Here is a 15,608-nt window from a genome sequence, read left to right on the forward strand (position 1 = left end):
GTCAAAGGTAATTCCTGTAGGTATCAACCCTCACCCCCCCTACTAACTTTACCAATGAGAAAACCAAGGTACAGATTTTGAAGAATCCACCCAATGGGTCATTAGAAAGAGCCCAAGCTCGACTTTCAGCCCAGATTGTCTGTGTTGAATCCTCACTCTTGACCCTGGCAGGAACCGAGTATAGGCAAGGATGCAGCCAACGTCAGTGGAAGCTTTGCTGTCACGTGGGAAGCTGGAGGGCGCCCTCCCCAACAGCATCCCCGTTTCCTCCTACTTCCCAAAGCTGACCCTGAGAGGCCGGGGCAGGCTGTTACTTCCTTTGGGGGCCTCAGGTCAAGCAAAAAGCAGGGCCTTCCAAAGGACCCAGGGCAATCCAGACCTAGTCCTCAAGCCCAAGATGAGACATGTCACGTCCATGTCAGAGCCGCTTCCTTCCTGTTACAGTCCACTTGATGCGGATACCCCTCCCCACAAGGCAACTGTTTCCATGACAACATACCAGCATCAATTCAAAGGGACCCTTTTAATTGTTACAGATCAATACAAACAGCTCATTTTTGCTGTTGTCTGTATACTACTTAAATCTAAATTACTCAAATTATTTGTCATTTTAGGGAATGATGATAAATTTCAAGTGTATATTAGACTCTAAAACAGCTTCCTTTCTGCTTAAAAGTGGTAGTCATATTACTCGAGACACAAAATTGTATAACAGTGTAGGCAAGAAACATTATTAACGGTGTCATAAATAAGTATTATAACTTTATTAAAATGAAAAGACAATATTCAAAATAATGCAACAAAAAATGAATAAAATCCTTTGTCCAATACTGTACACATAAATGCAGAAATCAGTGCCTTTTTCTAAAGCATGTTTTAACCTTCATTTAGTTCATACTAAAATATAAGCTTTAAATAGCTCAAATAACATCACTCAGCAGTTTAAACTGTAAACAGCTTGTTTAATGTGGAGAACATTGTAGTAAGGTACTTCTGTTAATGAGCACCATCTCTTCTGTGCTGCTCTACACAAGATAAACACAGCGAAGCATGTGAAAGTGGGACACGAGCTTTATGTCTCACCAGATCTGAGCAGAGCAGCCTGCCGTGAGAATTTCCAAAGTAGATGATGTGACCTCCGGTCTTAAGACATACTGGGCTGTTGGTCAGAAGGGTTTTACTTAGAAAGCAAATAATCCCCAGGAAATACTGAAGAGGAACCAGCAACACAAGGCCAGCTTGTGTTGTATTTGTTTATTCATATGCGACTAAAATAGGGGAGGGAAAAAAAAGAAAAGAAACCTACAACACACATCTCCACACAGATACTCTCAACCCAACAGCTGACTGCTTCATTATTGCTTCAACTGACATCCTCAACACTGGCCAAGAGTCTGTTTTTCCCCATGTGTCCTGCGTTTCCTGGGGGTGGGTGGAACAGAGAAGGAATGGTAAGGAAAAATGACTTATTCTGTTACCTTCCCATTTTTCATGAGACCCGGACAGGTGAGAATACGGTACCAAAGGTGCTGCCATCCCTTCAGCAAGACCTACAGGATTTAGGTCTCAGGACGACTTAAACCAGGCACGTGAAGTCACGGAAAGAAAGTATGGCCTGCCTTCCATGGAAAAACTGCTTGTAAAAATAAATGAAACAAAACAGAACAGGCCTCAGAGCTGGCAATCTTCAACCTTATTATGCAAAAAAATAATAATATATATATATAATATTTTATGATTCTGAGCTAAACAATACTGTATTCTCTCCCATTTGCTCAATTTTCAGTCTCTCAGGAGCCATCCTCCAGCTTGAGTTTTATTGTTCTAAATATATATTACTCTAAGACAGGAACTACTGGGTTAACTTGCAACTAGAATCTATGATTTTATCACAAGTGTAGATGCAGGCATCTAACGTGCACACATATGCGTGTCCCTTGTCCTTCCTCCCTGCATCGCATCTTTAAATGACAGGCTTGAGCAGACTTTTCTCTGACGCTCACACGGTCAGGGATGCTCAGCACCTCAGCACCTCCTGACTCTCTAAGCCCTTCCTGTTCAGACGGAGAGTTCGACTCTGAGCCTGTGATCTGGACTATTTTCCTGGGGAACCTTGACGGGTCTGGGGAACTGTGAGAGAACCACTCGCTCCCATGGCACCTCTGCTGAGCTGGGACTCCAGGGTCTAAGGAGAAACCACATAGGAGAAATGTTTGCGCTTCACATGGCCTTTTAGGTCCAGCTTTTCTGGGGCTGAAGAGATACTGCCATGGGCCAGGATGGGGTGGACGGGGGTGTTCCCGTGTGTTTCTTCTGCTTCCCTAAAAAATTTTTCGAATCTGTCCAGGTAGGGCGGCCTCTCAGGGAGCAGGTAGTAGTGCGTGGAGCTCGCCTTCTTCCCATTCTCAATGATGGGCAGGATGCAGGGCGCCTTGCCGGCAGCCCCCTCACTGTGCTGTCTCTGCAGGGCTTTGCTGCTCACGTACTTGGGGTCAGGGGCAAAGCTCTGCGTGGGGGGCATGACCCCGTTGAGGTAAGATGGGAGGCTTTTGGGGCTTGGGGTGCGGGAGTTGCTCCGGGACAAGGGCTCTCTCGGTGGGACTTTGGGGGGCCTGTCCTCATCGCTGTAGGTGCTGGAGGTGACCTCGGCCGACCACCTTCTGTAGTCTGGCTTGGCCGGCCGGGGAGGGATGGGGACCCGAGGGGGAACTTCTGGCTTGTCGTCGTCGGAATTGGGAGAAGCCCTGTGCATGGAGCTGGAGATCCTGATGGCCGGCTTGTTGAAGGACCCCGCGGGGCCTGAGTGAGACCTCCTCAGTCTCCGGTGGGCCTGAGGCGGAGGGGGGTTGGCGCTTGGCACCCCAGCCACCTGGTCGGGTTCCTGGCTGAGATCCACGGCGGAGACAGTTGGGGTGTCAAAATATGCATAGTTGATCTGTTCACATCCTCGGAAGCTGCGTCTGCCGGGGCCATCGGCTCTGAAGTCGGAGAGCCCGCAGTCTTCCAGAAGGAAGTCCGTGTCCGAGCTGGTGAGAAACTCGACCTCGCAGTCCGTCTCGTCCAGGGCGAGGTCCTCGGAGATGGGCAGTGGCGGCAGGGGCCGGGAGCCCCGCTCGCAGGGCACTGGGCTGGAGAAGAGGGACAGGGGACTCTTGACGGGGGTCAACGGGGGTGTGGCAGCACAGACCCCGTTCACCGCCAGCTTCTTCAGTCCACACGCCACCCGGTCCTCCTCCTGCTGCCCCCAGCCTTCACTTGGGGGGATGATGAGGGGAGGCAGGCGGGACTTCGGAGGGGGGCCATGCTCTGCACAGTGGCTGCTGCTCATCGGGGTGGATCTGGAGGCGCGCCCTGGAAGGAAATGAGAGATTATGTAGGATGGACTGTGCTCTCCCCACGGCGGGGACCGGACCCCACCCCAGCAGCCCGCATTCCTGTCGCCTTCGGCTGGGTCACTCGTGGTGAAACACCAGCTGCTGGAACGCTGAGCACACCCAGGCAACTGCCGCGGGTGTAATCAAGGGCCTGGAGGCGGGGAGCGCACCTGATCTGGTTCAAAGAACAAATTATCTCTTCCATCGTCTTGGCCGTGTACGCGGCGCACGCCCACACGCCCCAGACAGGTTCTGTGACGTGCACGAAGTCCACGGAAGGTGAGCAGCATGTAATTTGGGGAGCCAGGCCACACCAACCTGGCCATTTGCAAGATGGGCCACCCAGGACACGCGGGGCAGGCCTGAGATAACGAGGTCTTACCCAGCCCATCGCGGTACCCAGAGCTGGTGGACTCACCCGTGATGTGACAGGCAGCCCTTGGCAAAAATCTAAGGGACATGATGTTCACACTAGAAGGGCTGATGATACACAAATTCGTCTAAGTTTCTGTCAGTATCTGTACTATTCTGTTACTTTCAAACAGGTGTTCGAAGCTGGTAAGAGAGAAGAGAGCTCGAGGTCCCAGAGAGTTCAGTGTGCTTCCTGGCTGGGGTGGCGTCACGCCTCCACACAGAGACCCCGGGACTCCAGCTGAGCCACCGAGTCTGACAAGAACACGCTGACTTCAGGATCTGCTGCCACTAGGGGTCAGCCTCCTGTCGGAAATGACCTCGGCCGCTTCCTCATTTAGAAAGCAGCACTGGGGGACAGGCTCCCTCGGGGCTGCCAGCCTCCTCTCCCCATGCCAAGGGCACCCGGGTTCTCAGGACGCTCTGGACACGTACCGATGGAGGTTAGCTGCTCCTGCGCCCGCGAGTTCAGACTGTAGGCCATGGTTATCGGGTCGATGTTTAAAAAGCTGCTGAAAGGGAAGGTCAGACATCTGGGTCACAAACAGGTAGCAACCACATCCCCTCTCTTGCTCCCACGTCACCCGCTCAGGGGCTCTGGCAGCCCCACGTCCTGCACTTACTTCTCAAACTCGCTGCGGCCACCCCAGCAGGCCTTCAGGCTCCCCAAGGCTTGGCCATCGTGCAGAAATCCGTTTTTAACGGGACTCTGATCTCCTGAGCAGCCACTCCTTGCCATGGACATTGTGCCTTATTCTGGGACTTCTTCAGACTTGCAATGCCCAGGGATGCGTGCAGTCAACCAGTGGCTTTCATTCCCTGGTGGGGGGTGGGGGGTGGGCACAGAGGAGGTTAAGAGCAGCGTAAACAATCCCAAAGCATAAGGAACTCGAGGGGAGAGAATTTCAAGGCCTGCAGAACAGAAACACCCAGTTACAAACTTCCACCCAGTCACGTTTACATTTGCTGCTGCTGCGTTCAGTTACCAAGTTATGTCCGACTCAGCGACCCCATGGGCCGCAGCATGTCATACACTACTAAGTTCTTACTTTTCACGAGGTTACTTAAATGCAGACATTAGAAGTCTTTTTTTGAGGGTGGTAGTGGTGGTAAATACAGTCTTCCCAGGTGGCACTAGTGGTAAAGAACCTCCTTGCCAATGCAGGAGACATTAAGAGATGTGGATTCAACCCCTGGGTTGGGAAGATGCCCTGGAGGAGGCAATGGCAACCCACTCCAGTGTTCTTGCCTGGAGAATCCCATGGACTGAGGAGCCTGGGGGGCTACAGTCCACAGGGTTTCAGAGTCGGATATGACTGAAGCGACTTAGCATGCATGCGGTAAATACGAAGATGTTTTCAGCCAATGAGAAACAGTCCGTCTCCGGCCAGGGCAGACCTTGGGGGGTTGGGCGTTGGGGGCAGACAGGTGCACACAGAGAGGTGTGTGGTTGTGCTGAGCGTGGAGCTCATTCCCTACTCCCTGCACCCCACCCTACCCCACCCCACCCTGTCCCAAGCTAAGAAAGTCATTTCAGGAATTACTGTGTTTGATATGGCAGCACCACTGATCACTAAGACCCGACGCTTTGATGAAGCAGAGGGTCTACAGCTGTCACCTGATGACCCCACAAGCCCAGCACTTATTTAGATTCTGTATTTCAGGGTTGGGGGGTGGTGGTGGAGGGTGGGGATGGGCCCTGGGAAGACAAATTCTCCAGTCACTACTTGTGCAGGAATCGAGTTAAGTCCTCACGCACAGAGGACACTCACTCCCGTTCTCCTGTAAAAAAATCAAGTTCTGCAGGATGACTGGCTTCGGGCAGAGGCCTGGACAGCATCCTCCTCCTTTTTAAAGGCAAACTGATGTCTGCATTCTCTGCATTCTCCCTGAAGTGCCTAGTAATTTATGTGCTGCCTTGCTGCGAGGCATGGGTGACAGAGGCCGTCAGTGCAATTTCTCCTAATTCCCCTCTCTTGAGACTCCTCCAACCCCAGTGGGATGCCACGTTTCTGGAGCCCCCCCCCTCCCCTCAGACCCCCCTCCCTCTCTTTAGTTTCCTGTATTCATTGGCGAGGTGTACTCATGATCAGCACCCATCTCTGCCCCCTTTTCAGATACTCGCATCTGCTTAGAACAAGTTGAGAACATCCCCTGTTGACCCTCTGAGTTACAATGACCCCTTCTGTGATGTGTACATACACTTTATGATCCCTTCTCGTCCTCTTGGCAACTGTGTTTGCACAAACTTAAGAGAGCTGGATATTGCGCTGAGGACTGTGGGCAACACAAGTGTGAGAGAGATGGGTGTGTGGAGCAGAGGGAGGCAGCACACGGGTCAGGGTTCTGTTTTAGGGACCAATCTGTCACCCCCTATGAGACTGTGAGCTCAGGAAAGAAGCTGTGTCCCAGTCATTAATTATCACCATCTGAACAGGAGCAGGTGCTGCATAAGTAGATGTTTGTTGACTCTATGTTTGTACAACGCCATCAAACTATTAGTATTGTCAATATCAACTGAATGTATACAGTATGTAAGGCACAGAATTGTTTTTAAGTTAAGGGTCTAAAAAAACACTCTGCAAATATTACTATTTTTTTTTTCATAAAAAGGAATGTAGAGACAGTACTGTTTCAGTGACAAAGCACCAGGGGCCCCAGTTACCACTTCTCAGCTTTTTTACTCTCCCAAAGTCAGCTGTTTGAATATACTAGGCAGAGTATATAACATTATTTCTAATAGTCAAACTTTATCTTTCATCAGTCTCTAAACATAAAGAAAAGGGGGGGGAACCCATCATTTCAGAAATCTAAGTTATTTAGGGGAGGTCTTTTCTGTTGTTCTTCAGGGTTGGTTTTTAGGTCAGGAACACAGCGAAATGTGTTTTTACTTCCTTTGAATTCAATTTAGGCTCTAAGAAAAAAATTTTAAAGACAAGCCTTAGAAAAAGATTTGCTAGACACTTCTCCGTCCCTGCCCGGTGGTTTAGAGTGCTCTTCCTAAGAGATCTACAAGCGCTGGCAGGACGACAGGGAGCGTATCTGCGGTGATAGAAAAATGAAAGGCCAGAGAGGAAGAAGAATATGGTATTTAAGTGGTTTGAAAGCACACGTTTGAAGATCGCCCATCCAGATTACAGGAAAGTGCTTCGGGGGACTGTGCAGGCCCAGCCCCCACCTGTCTGCAGGCCAACAAGAACTACCAGTAATTACTGTGTGTCAGACTCCTAATGCCATCTAAATCTTCGCTTTCAACAGAGTGATTGTGTAACCATCGCCTCTGCTGAAATGGCCTCGGAATCCTGGCCCTCGGTGTCAATGGTCCCTTAACATTCTGTATATGTTCTAGAAAAAGTTATTTTTCGGTCATTGTTTCTATCACCTACTTGTTAGCTTTCTTAAGGGGAAAAAAAAATTTTTTTTTTTTTTAAGTATAAAAAGAATTGTGTTCACTGAGGCAGCTCGCTTGTGACCACAATAGTGTCTTTGTGCATTCATCGAAGGTGACCTGCCTCTACATTTCAATGGGGAATTGTGAATGGGCTGTGTTATGAAACTGTCCAAACCTCCCACTGGCTCGCGCGGGGAGCTCCGAGGCAGTGTCACTGCTCTCTCTCTCTCCTTCTGGAGAATAACTCCCCAGGGCGGACTCCCAGGAGGGCAGCCTGCTCGGGGTCCAGAAGCCAACCTCTACAGGGTGATCCTCAGGCAATGAACTGTGGGTGTGGGACGGAACCACCTGGAATTCTTTTATGCCTCTCAAAAAACTCTAGGAGCATTCAATATGTGTACTCCTTGGAGTGGGGGTGGGGGATCCATCCATTGGTCAACCCTGAGTTAAAAGAAATGTGTGCGGAGCTCAAGGAAATAAGCTGGTGCTGCTGCGTTGTGAATTTCATCCCCGTACATGTGTAAAATGAGCTCTGCCTTACGATTAATTAGGAAAACAACGGCAAAAAGATACCCCCCTCCCCTGGCCCGGGGAAAACCAGGATCTACAAGTCCAAGATGGCACTAGGCGATGAAACTCAGAAACACGAAATCTGATGGCAATCTGGGCAGCCTAGCACACTGCCCGGGGTCTCCATAGTCTTGGGTATGGTAGCTCTTCTGAAATACGTGGACTAATCTTTAGCCTTTTAGGGTCGAAAATGCTGTTCAACACAAATGGCAGGTGTGAACTCCTTTTTCCTAGTAACATCATTTTTTTTTTTTAATTCAAGGAAAAACAAAGGACAACCCTAAGAACATCTGTTTCTTGAGGTTGCCTCTTTACTTTCTCCCCTAACAACCTGGGCCCCACCTTGAGTTCTGATCCCTGGAGAGGGCTTCAACCCCACACCACAGCTCCTGAATCTCAGGTCCAGCCCTGGCTCAAGCCTCCACTTTGCATGTCTTATTGTCTGGTGATTACCTTTCCACTTGGATGGTCCCCTGGCATCTGGAACTCCACAAACCAAACCCCTCTTGCCACACTCCCTTCCCAAACTAGTTCACAGTCTAAGCAGATCACACGTCTCCCAAAGGCACCATTTTTATCCTGAGCCACAGCAGAAGTGCGGTGAATCACCAAGGGCCAGAGTTTATTTCTGTGCTGTTTTTCTCAAATCTATCTTCCTTCCGTCCTAAGCTGCCTCGGCTATGAAGATCCCCAATCCATCCTACACGCTGGATCTCTGTCCCTGACCTAGCTTAAGCTCAAGCTTAGATCTTCTGCTGCTCAAAGACCTTCAAAGGCTTCTCCATACATGCCGCTCAGCCTACCATTGAAGGCCTCCAGAACAAGGCCCCAGTCCACCCTTTTCAAGCTCTTGCTTCTCCTTTCCCCAAACTGCTGTTAGAAATCAATATATCCTTCAGGGCAGCTTCTCATGCTACCTTCTCTGTGAACCTGCTTCCTCTGGAAAAGCCAGAGAAGTGTCTCCAGGGCCTGATTATTCTGTGCTGTGCCCTAGTCCCCTTCTATCATCCTGATTTTCTACAACAGGACTCTCTGCCTCCCCTCCTCCAACAGATCCTGGCCTCATTCATCTCTAACATGTGCTTATTAACTGGACTCTGAGAAAACATTCATCTCATTTTTTAAAAAAAAGTAATTACATGAAAGACTCATGTAATTTATAATATAAATCAGTGAAGAAGGGGGAAAGCATAGATTTGTAAGGGATAAACTTAACATTTGGTGACACTGCTTAATTATAATACAAGTCTAGGGACATGGAGCCAGCAAGGAATGCTCACTAAATTCATTTCCAAAACCCAAAGTGGATGGTTTTGACACTGGGTAGTAAAAAGATTAGAAGCTTAAATGGTTAACACTGTAACTTTCCAAACTGGTGGCCGTTACTACATGCTTGGTTAAAGCAATCAGGTGGGGGCTTCCTAACAACAGAAACAATGTCACCTTCTCTTCTGGATTATAAGGCACCTACTGTGTTTTTGCTGCTAAATTTAAGTTCATTTTCCTAAAAAAAAAAAAAAAAAAAAAGGGAGGTACACATTCCACATTCTTTATTAAACAGGTGAAATCACATGCTTTTTGTTTGAGGATAACCTCTTTGATACTGTTCTTTAAAAAACCAGGCTACCTTAAGACAGTAACCTAGATATGCTTACCTGGCCACAGATCTCATTAATAAATCTCAGAAGCAATCCACGAGAGGGGGAGGGGCACATTTTTGTCACACGACTCATCCAGTTCTGCTCAGTGCTTCCTTATTTAAAAGTGTGATGTAATTTCCTTCTTTCAATCTGGTTTAAGAACCTGATTTCTGTTTATTCAGGGTGATAAATGGTCTTCTCAGCTGCATTTAACAATTAGCTCCCTAACAATTTCCATATCCAGGGAGGTATCAGGTAACTATATTTAGAGCCAAAATTTGAGAAAAAAGGAAGACTTCAGAGTGTGACAAATACCAGGATTTTAGATTCCACTCCCGCCCCCAACCAAAGAAACCAATTACTCTTTTGTTCTGAAAATGTCTAAAATAGTCACCTTTGGGAAAGTTAAAAAGAAAACAAAACCAAACCTCATTATCTTTCCTGTGATCAGTGTCTACAGCACTAATGGCCGAGCAAGTGATCTGCACTGAACATTCAGTCTGGCTGTTCTAGAGGGTTTTCACTTTTATTAGGAATATGAGAAAACTTACTGATTTGCTCTCACCTAACACATTCCGTGTTCACATCTGCTATGGTGTTGTGTGGTCTGAGTTGATTTATTGAAAGCAGAAGGCTCTTCAAAAATCACTGGCTCTAATTCAGGGTGTTTCTCAGATTTTAACAGGTGTGATCTGGCGGGGGGCAGAGGGAGGAGGAAAAGAGGGGGTTGCACGGTACAGGCCGCTCTGTGGAAGCATCAACAGCTTCACTCTGAATGCCCAGATGACTTACAAGGGTGTTGAATGAAGTTAATAACATGGAACGAAACTCAGTGGTTTCTGTGAAAGCATAACTGGCCCAGTGCAGTGGGAATGGACATATTTTGTCCTTCTGCAGCTCCAGGCCTGGTATGTAACAGCCCATTGGTAGGTGGTAAAAACCAAGGCGACCAAGAGAATATTTCACCTTCATACTGTCACAGTCAAAGCTGGATGACCTAAGTTCAGGAGCAATTCAGAATATTTTCTAGCTAAGTATTTTAAGAAATGGCAAGCCAAAGGAAAACCTATTTATTCAACTCCATGGTCACTGCCAGCCTCTGGACTCCCGCCGTCTCCCACACAGCCCCGGTGACACAGCAGAAACACCCCGTGGCAGAAACAGATGCTTTTGTCCTTTGTCCCTTCCCTACAGAGCACCGCTAGCATCAGCAGAACACACAGACACAGGGGAGGGAAAAATATTATTCCTTTCAGACACGTGCATGGTAGGTTTCCAATTGTAGGAGATACAGGATTTCTATTCAAATCTTAATGACGATGAGCACAATAGTCTAATGATGGGAAGCGTGTCTTTCAAACTTCAAATTTACTTAACGAGCGTTTAAGTCACCCAGTGGGTAACCTGGGATTGTTACAGTGAACAGAAACCCAGCAAGCATAATCACTAGTTCCCTGGATGCTTATCTGACGGGCATTGTTCTAAGTGCTTTATGTGTATTACCTAATTTAATCCACAGCCCTGGGAGCTGGGTGCCTGTGATTACCCTCATTTACAGACAAGGAACTGGAGGCACAGAGCTGAGGGACCCAGGTTCCAGGTTTGAGCCAGGTTCTCCCACACACCTCGCTGACAGATGATCTGAGCCACTATGGAGCCCAAGTCTTCGGGGAGCTCAGACAGACTGTCCTGGGGCTCTGTTGACTGGTAACAGTTTTTCTTGGGTAACCTTTAGTGTATCAAAGTTCCTATTTAACCTCCAGTCTCTCAAATCTCCAGTAAGAGTTCTTACTTGCAGTTCTGTCCTATCTATCCTCTAAAAGGAGAGGGGGGATTAAGGCATTGGATCTATTCTGTGACCACCTCAAACAGTTCTTTGAGACCCTCGACCTTTAGTGACACAGGGACGCTCTGCCGTCATATAATCTGTTTGATAATAATGCAGGTCTGTCTTCACCCATAAAAAGGGGTCACAACATACACCCAGAGAGCCTCCTTTGAATCTACTCCCAGCCTGGATCTCTGTGGGGCATTATTACAATAGAGTCTTATAATCAGGCTCTACTGTAAGATCCAGAATATAATGATAGAATGTCTTGTATTTGGAAAGTGTTCCACAAATGACAAAACACTTTCTAACGTGTCATCCCACTTGATCCCCAAAACATCCCTGTAAGAAGCGGCAGGGATCATGACCTCCATTTTGCAGAGGAGGGAGTGAAGTGAGGTGAAGCATCCACCTATCTGCTAAAGGTCAGCACGGTCCAGCATCTTCCTTGCTACACTTTCCTCACCTCTCCTTTCTAGAGTGTTTGCTTTGTAGGCGACAGCCACATCTCTCCTCCTCTTGGTTACAGGTGGGGAGACTGATACACAGAACAGGACCTGAGCGCTGGTCCACTGGGCAGAGTAAGACTGAACACAGCTCCTGTGTTTAGCTCATGGGCTCTTAAGAGGGCAGGGTTTCACTGATATTTTCACAAATAGCTACCAGATGCTTACTCTTTTTGACTAGATACGACGCTCATTGAAAACGACATGGTGCTGCCTAAGGCAGGCCCAGTCTAGCGAGGAAAGAGCTAACAGGCAGGCACGCAGTTTCAGATTGTGGTCACTGCCACAGGACCAAATGGGGAACAGTAAGAGGACAAGGAGGGATGAGGACCTACTCATGCAGGCAGTGAAGGCAGGCTTCTCTTGCGTGATTTTTCAAATGCGAATCTAAAGGATAAAAAAAATGCAGCCGTGAGAAGACTCAGGAGGATAGCATTTCATGCAGGGGGAACAGTATCTTCAAAAGACAACCTGTGATTCGTCGAGCTTCATATTCTGGGGGGGCCTTTATGTAACAAGAGCTCTTGGAACAGTATCTTTTCATCCTTACCTTCCTACTGTGTCCTCTGTTAGACTGTAATGTTTTGTGGAATCATGGCACTCTGGAGTTGAAAAGGGCTAACTCATGTAGCCAGAGTCCCATATTTAAAAAATATATTCGATGGCCTTTTGGTAATATTGCCCAACTTGATGGTACAAGGAACTGGATTCAAGTATCAGCAGTGACTCCAAATGGCAGAACTCTTTTTTCCCCTCTTCTGAAATCTGAATCCCATGCTAATTCTCCCTTACCTTAAAATAATTGCTGTATGAAGCTAGTCACTTAGGTTCAGAACCCTCAAAACTCACCAATTTTATCTATCTTTACAAAGCATGTGTTTATGCTGTGCGGAAAATGCCAGAATGCCACAACGAGATTTTGTTTCTCTAGTGGGTTATCCATCAGCTTTTAAAATGCGTGACCAAACAGCAGCACCGAAGGATACTCCAGGAATCCTGATGCTGCTGCACCGATTCAACTGTATTTAGATCAAGAGTTGTGCCTCTGCTAGAGGGAGCCTGTGACAGTCAAATTCCTGGAATTACCCTTGGCACCACCTTTCCCCTCCTCTATTCATCTTTCTAAAGAAACCTGACGGTATGCAGACATTCAGGTCAGCTTCCAGCATGTCAGATTGCACCTGTAATTTGGGTGGCTTGCTTTGAAAAGCCACCATTACTACCAGCAGAAGGGAAGAACTACCTGGTTTGGCTTCCGAGGAGCGGCAGTTAAGAGCTCTTTCCACACAAAAACTCAGGTGTACACTGTAATTAAATCTCACAGAACTGAGCGACTAGCGTCCACTGTGAACTTAAAGTAGGAAACCCAGTGCATGACAATGCCGGGTCTCCCTATCTGTCAAAAATACGAATAATTCAGACATTTCATAACAGCCATTTGAAAAAAGCAGATTTGCTTTCTGAGCTTTATCAGTGACTGGTGCAATTCTGCTGAATTTTAAAATGTAAAATACGATTTCCTGCAACTATTTATCAATCATCAACTAATGTGCAAAGCTGCCTAAGACAGAAGCTGTGCAAGGCAGGGTTCCTGCCCTTCAGGAGTCTACAATCTAGTATCTGTTGGGTTATAAATTGTTACTCCCAGTGAGTGTCCACAAGAACACACAGCTGAAAAGGAAACCTCTGTGTTTGAAATGAAGGCAATGAATTCCACGCTATAACCAATTTGCAGTTCTCTTCAAATTGGCTAATACCTGCAAATGAGCCTGACTGATTGATAACATACTGATAACCAATCACCGTCAGCCTGTTAACAAGGACCTGATTTCTTTCATTTTGGTCTTAACAAAAGTTGGTCATTTCCTGAAATGGGTATCAAATGCCTTTAAGGAAATCTTCACTTACAGCTACATAATTCCAGTGAGGTTTAAAAAAGAAAAGAAAAAGGAAAAACAAACAAAAAAAAACAGAAATGCAGTTTAAAAAAAGAAAGCAAGACAAGGTATGGTGAACTTAATCAGATGCCTCAGTCTCAACAAATGCTTTTTCACTGCATTCTTAACAGATTGATAAAAGCTTGAAATTTTGCAGAACACTTGTTCTCCAGAAAAGAAGGGGGGAAAAAAGCATTTTAACCTCACCTTTCTTCACCCCTGACAGTTGCCTAGAAACCAGTCTTGCCCTACCTGTGTTGCAGGTGTACCTAAAGTCACCAACACATCTCTTTTAAAGCTACAGTCTCTATTCTGACTGCACTTAAGTTTATGACTAACAATCTATTCATATTTTTTATCAGGTAAGAGACTGGTTTCTTTCAAGCAATGACGAAATCCTAATAAAGACTTTGCAAGCACCAATACAGTACTAATCCTGGTGAAAGAGTCATCTAATTTGTACAAGACTACGATATACATATAAATACACACACGCACACAGGCGAAATATCTAATAAGCGTTCACGTTTCGAACACAATTCTGCAGTTCTTTCCCTTTTGAGACAGCATTTAGGACGTTCTAGCAAAGAATCGCGTTCCTGGGAGGACGAGGAGGAGGGCACCGGGCTGCTCGGATGAATTAAGAACACCGACTGGGGATGACTGTCGTCGCCGAGACCAAGCAGTGGGACCGCGGGTCAGAACCCGCGCCGACCCCGGCCCCCAGCAGCTCTCGGACCCAGTCTGCGGGCGCGCGGTGCGGACCAGACTCGCGCAGCCCCGGGAAAGAGGAGAAAAGAGCCCGAGGCCGCCGCCAACCCGCAGCCGCAGGACCCGGCTCGCCGCTCCCGGAGCCGCGCGTCTCCAGAGCGCCGGGCCGGCCCCTCCCTCCGTCCCGGGAGACTCCGCGTCTGGAGACCCTCTCCTTGCCCTGGGGACCCGCCCCGCGTCGAGAGCCGCCCGGAATCCCGAGGGGCGCGGCGCCGCCCTTCCCGCCCCGGGCCCATAGGCCCCTTACCCCAACAGAGCCGCGGCTGCCCCACGGCGCCCTCCCGCGCATGTCCGTCCCGGCTGTCTCAGCGCCTCGGGCTCAGGGGCCCGACACCGCGCAGGCGCCTCGCCCCACGCCAGCCGCTCGCTCCCGCTCTCACTCCAAGCTCGCACTCGGCCGCCGTCGTCGCTACCGCCGCCGCCTCAATATATAGCGCGGGGGGGGGCGGGGCCGTGACGTTGCCGCTCACCGCCCCACCTCCGCCGCGCAGCCAATCCCGGCCTCGATCCGCTTAAAGGGGCGATGTCGCGGTCTAGGTGCTCGCGTGGGGTCCACTGGCGTCGGGTGGCCCCTCGCCAGGGAAGCAGTCTTTGTCTCCCGAGGGACGTGTTTTTGGCCTGCTGCGGCCCGGACGTCCCTGATCTGCCGAATCCTGGAGGCCGCTGCCCAGCTCCGGGCACTCCTTCCTCTGAATCTTCCTCTGAAGACTGCAGGCCGCCCGGCCTCGGCCGCGGTTCCTGCGCGAACCAAAGGCGGCGCCATGCCTCGCACGGGGTTTCCTACGTTTGCAGCCCCGCGGAGGGTTTTCTCTTCCTCAGTCCGCGGGCTGCGTGGGTGGGCCGAGGGCACCGCGGGGAGGCGAGCGGAGCTTCTGCGGGCCGGCCTGGGGAGGCGGGAGTAGGGGGAGCGCATCTCCCGCCTGCAGGACCCGCGCTCACCACGAGGCCCGCGGGCCGAGGCGTTGGAGGGACAGCGCGGGGCATCAAGGGTCTGCGCAAGATAAGGAAGGACAGAGCGGGGCATCGGAGGATAGAGTGGGCAGAGTGGCACAGTGTGAGACAGCGAGAGTCAGCGAGGCCACGTTCGTGAGGGTGTCTGGCCATCTCTCCTCTGACCACACGTCTGCACATGGAGGCCAGGCCCGGTTGGCTATTGACCCGGATAGGGCCGCCCATGGGC

General features: G+C 49.1%; 1 protein-coding gene across 3 annotated transcripts; it reads right to left on the reverse strand.

The window, feature by feature from the left end:
* Positions 1-730: 730 nt before the first annotated feature.
* Positions 731-14,797, reverse strand: ERRFI1 (ERBB receptor feedback inhibitor 1). 3 transcript variants are annotated; one of them, XM_020908593.2, is made up of 4 exons: positions 14,676-14,797; positions 4,409-4,604; positions 4,221-4,294; positions 731-3,351 (listed from the first exon to the last, which is right to left on the reverse strand). In XM_020908593.2, exons 2-4 carry the CDS (start codon positions 4,528-4,530, stop codon positions 2,186-2,188), a joined length of 1,362 nt encoding a protein of 453 aa, XP_020764252.2. In that variant the 5' UTR covers positions 4,531-4,604; positions 14,676-14,797; the 3' UTR covers positions 731-2,185. The 3 variants fall into 3 exon arrangements, with proteins under 3 accessions (XP_020764252.2, XP_020763514.2, XP_020762796.2); XM_020907855.2 differs by having other exon boundaries at positions 4,221-4,297; positions 14,676-14,796; XM_020907137.2 differs by lacking the exon at positions 14,676-14,797 and having other exon boundaries at positions 4,221-4,297; positions 4,409-5,799.
* Between the last annotated feature and the right edge of the window lie 811 nt (positions 14,798-15,608).

The sequence above is a fragment of the Odocoileus virginianus genome, chromosome 11 (assembly GCF_023699985.2).
Source record: "Odocoileus virginianus isolate 20LAN1187 ecotype Illinois chromosome 11, Ovbor_1.2, whole genome shotgun sequence".
Lineage (NCBI taxonomy): Eukaryota > Metazoa > Chordata > Mammalia > Artiodactyla > Cervidae > Odocoileus > Odocoileus virginianus.

Excerpts from the sequence above, each read along its gene's own strand:
- ERRFI1 (XM_020907855.2), bottom strand. The coding sequence starts at position 4,530 with ATGTCCATGGCAAGGAGTGGCTGCTCAGGAGATCAGAGTCCCGTTAAA. Across the intron at positions 4,298-4,408 it reads GGCCGCAGCGAGTTTGAGAA|CAGCTTTTTAAACATCGACC; the intron begins GTAAGTGCAGGA and ends CTTCCCTTTCAG. Across the intron at positions 3,352-4,220 it reads GGAGCAGCTAACCTCCATCG|GGCGCGCCTCCAGATCCACC; the intron begins GTACGTGTCCAG and ends ATTTCCTTCCAG.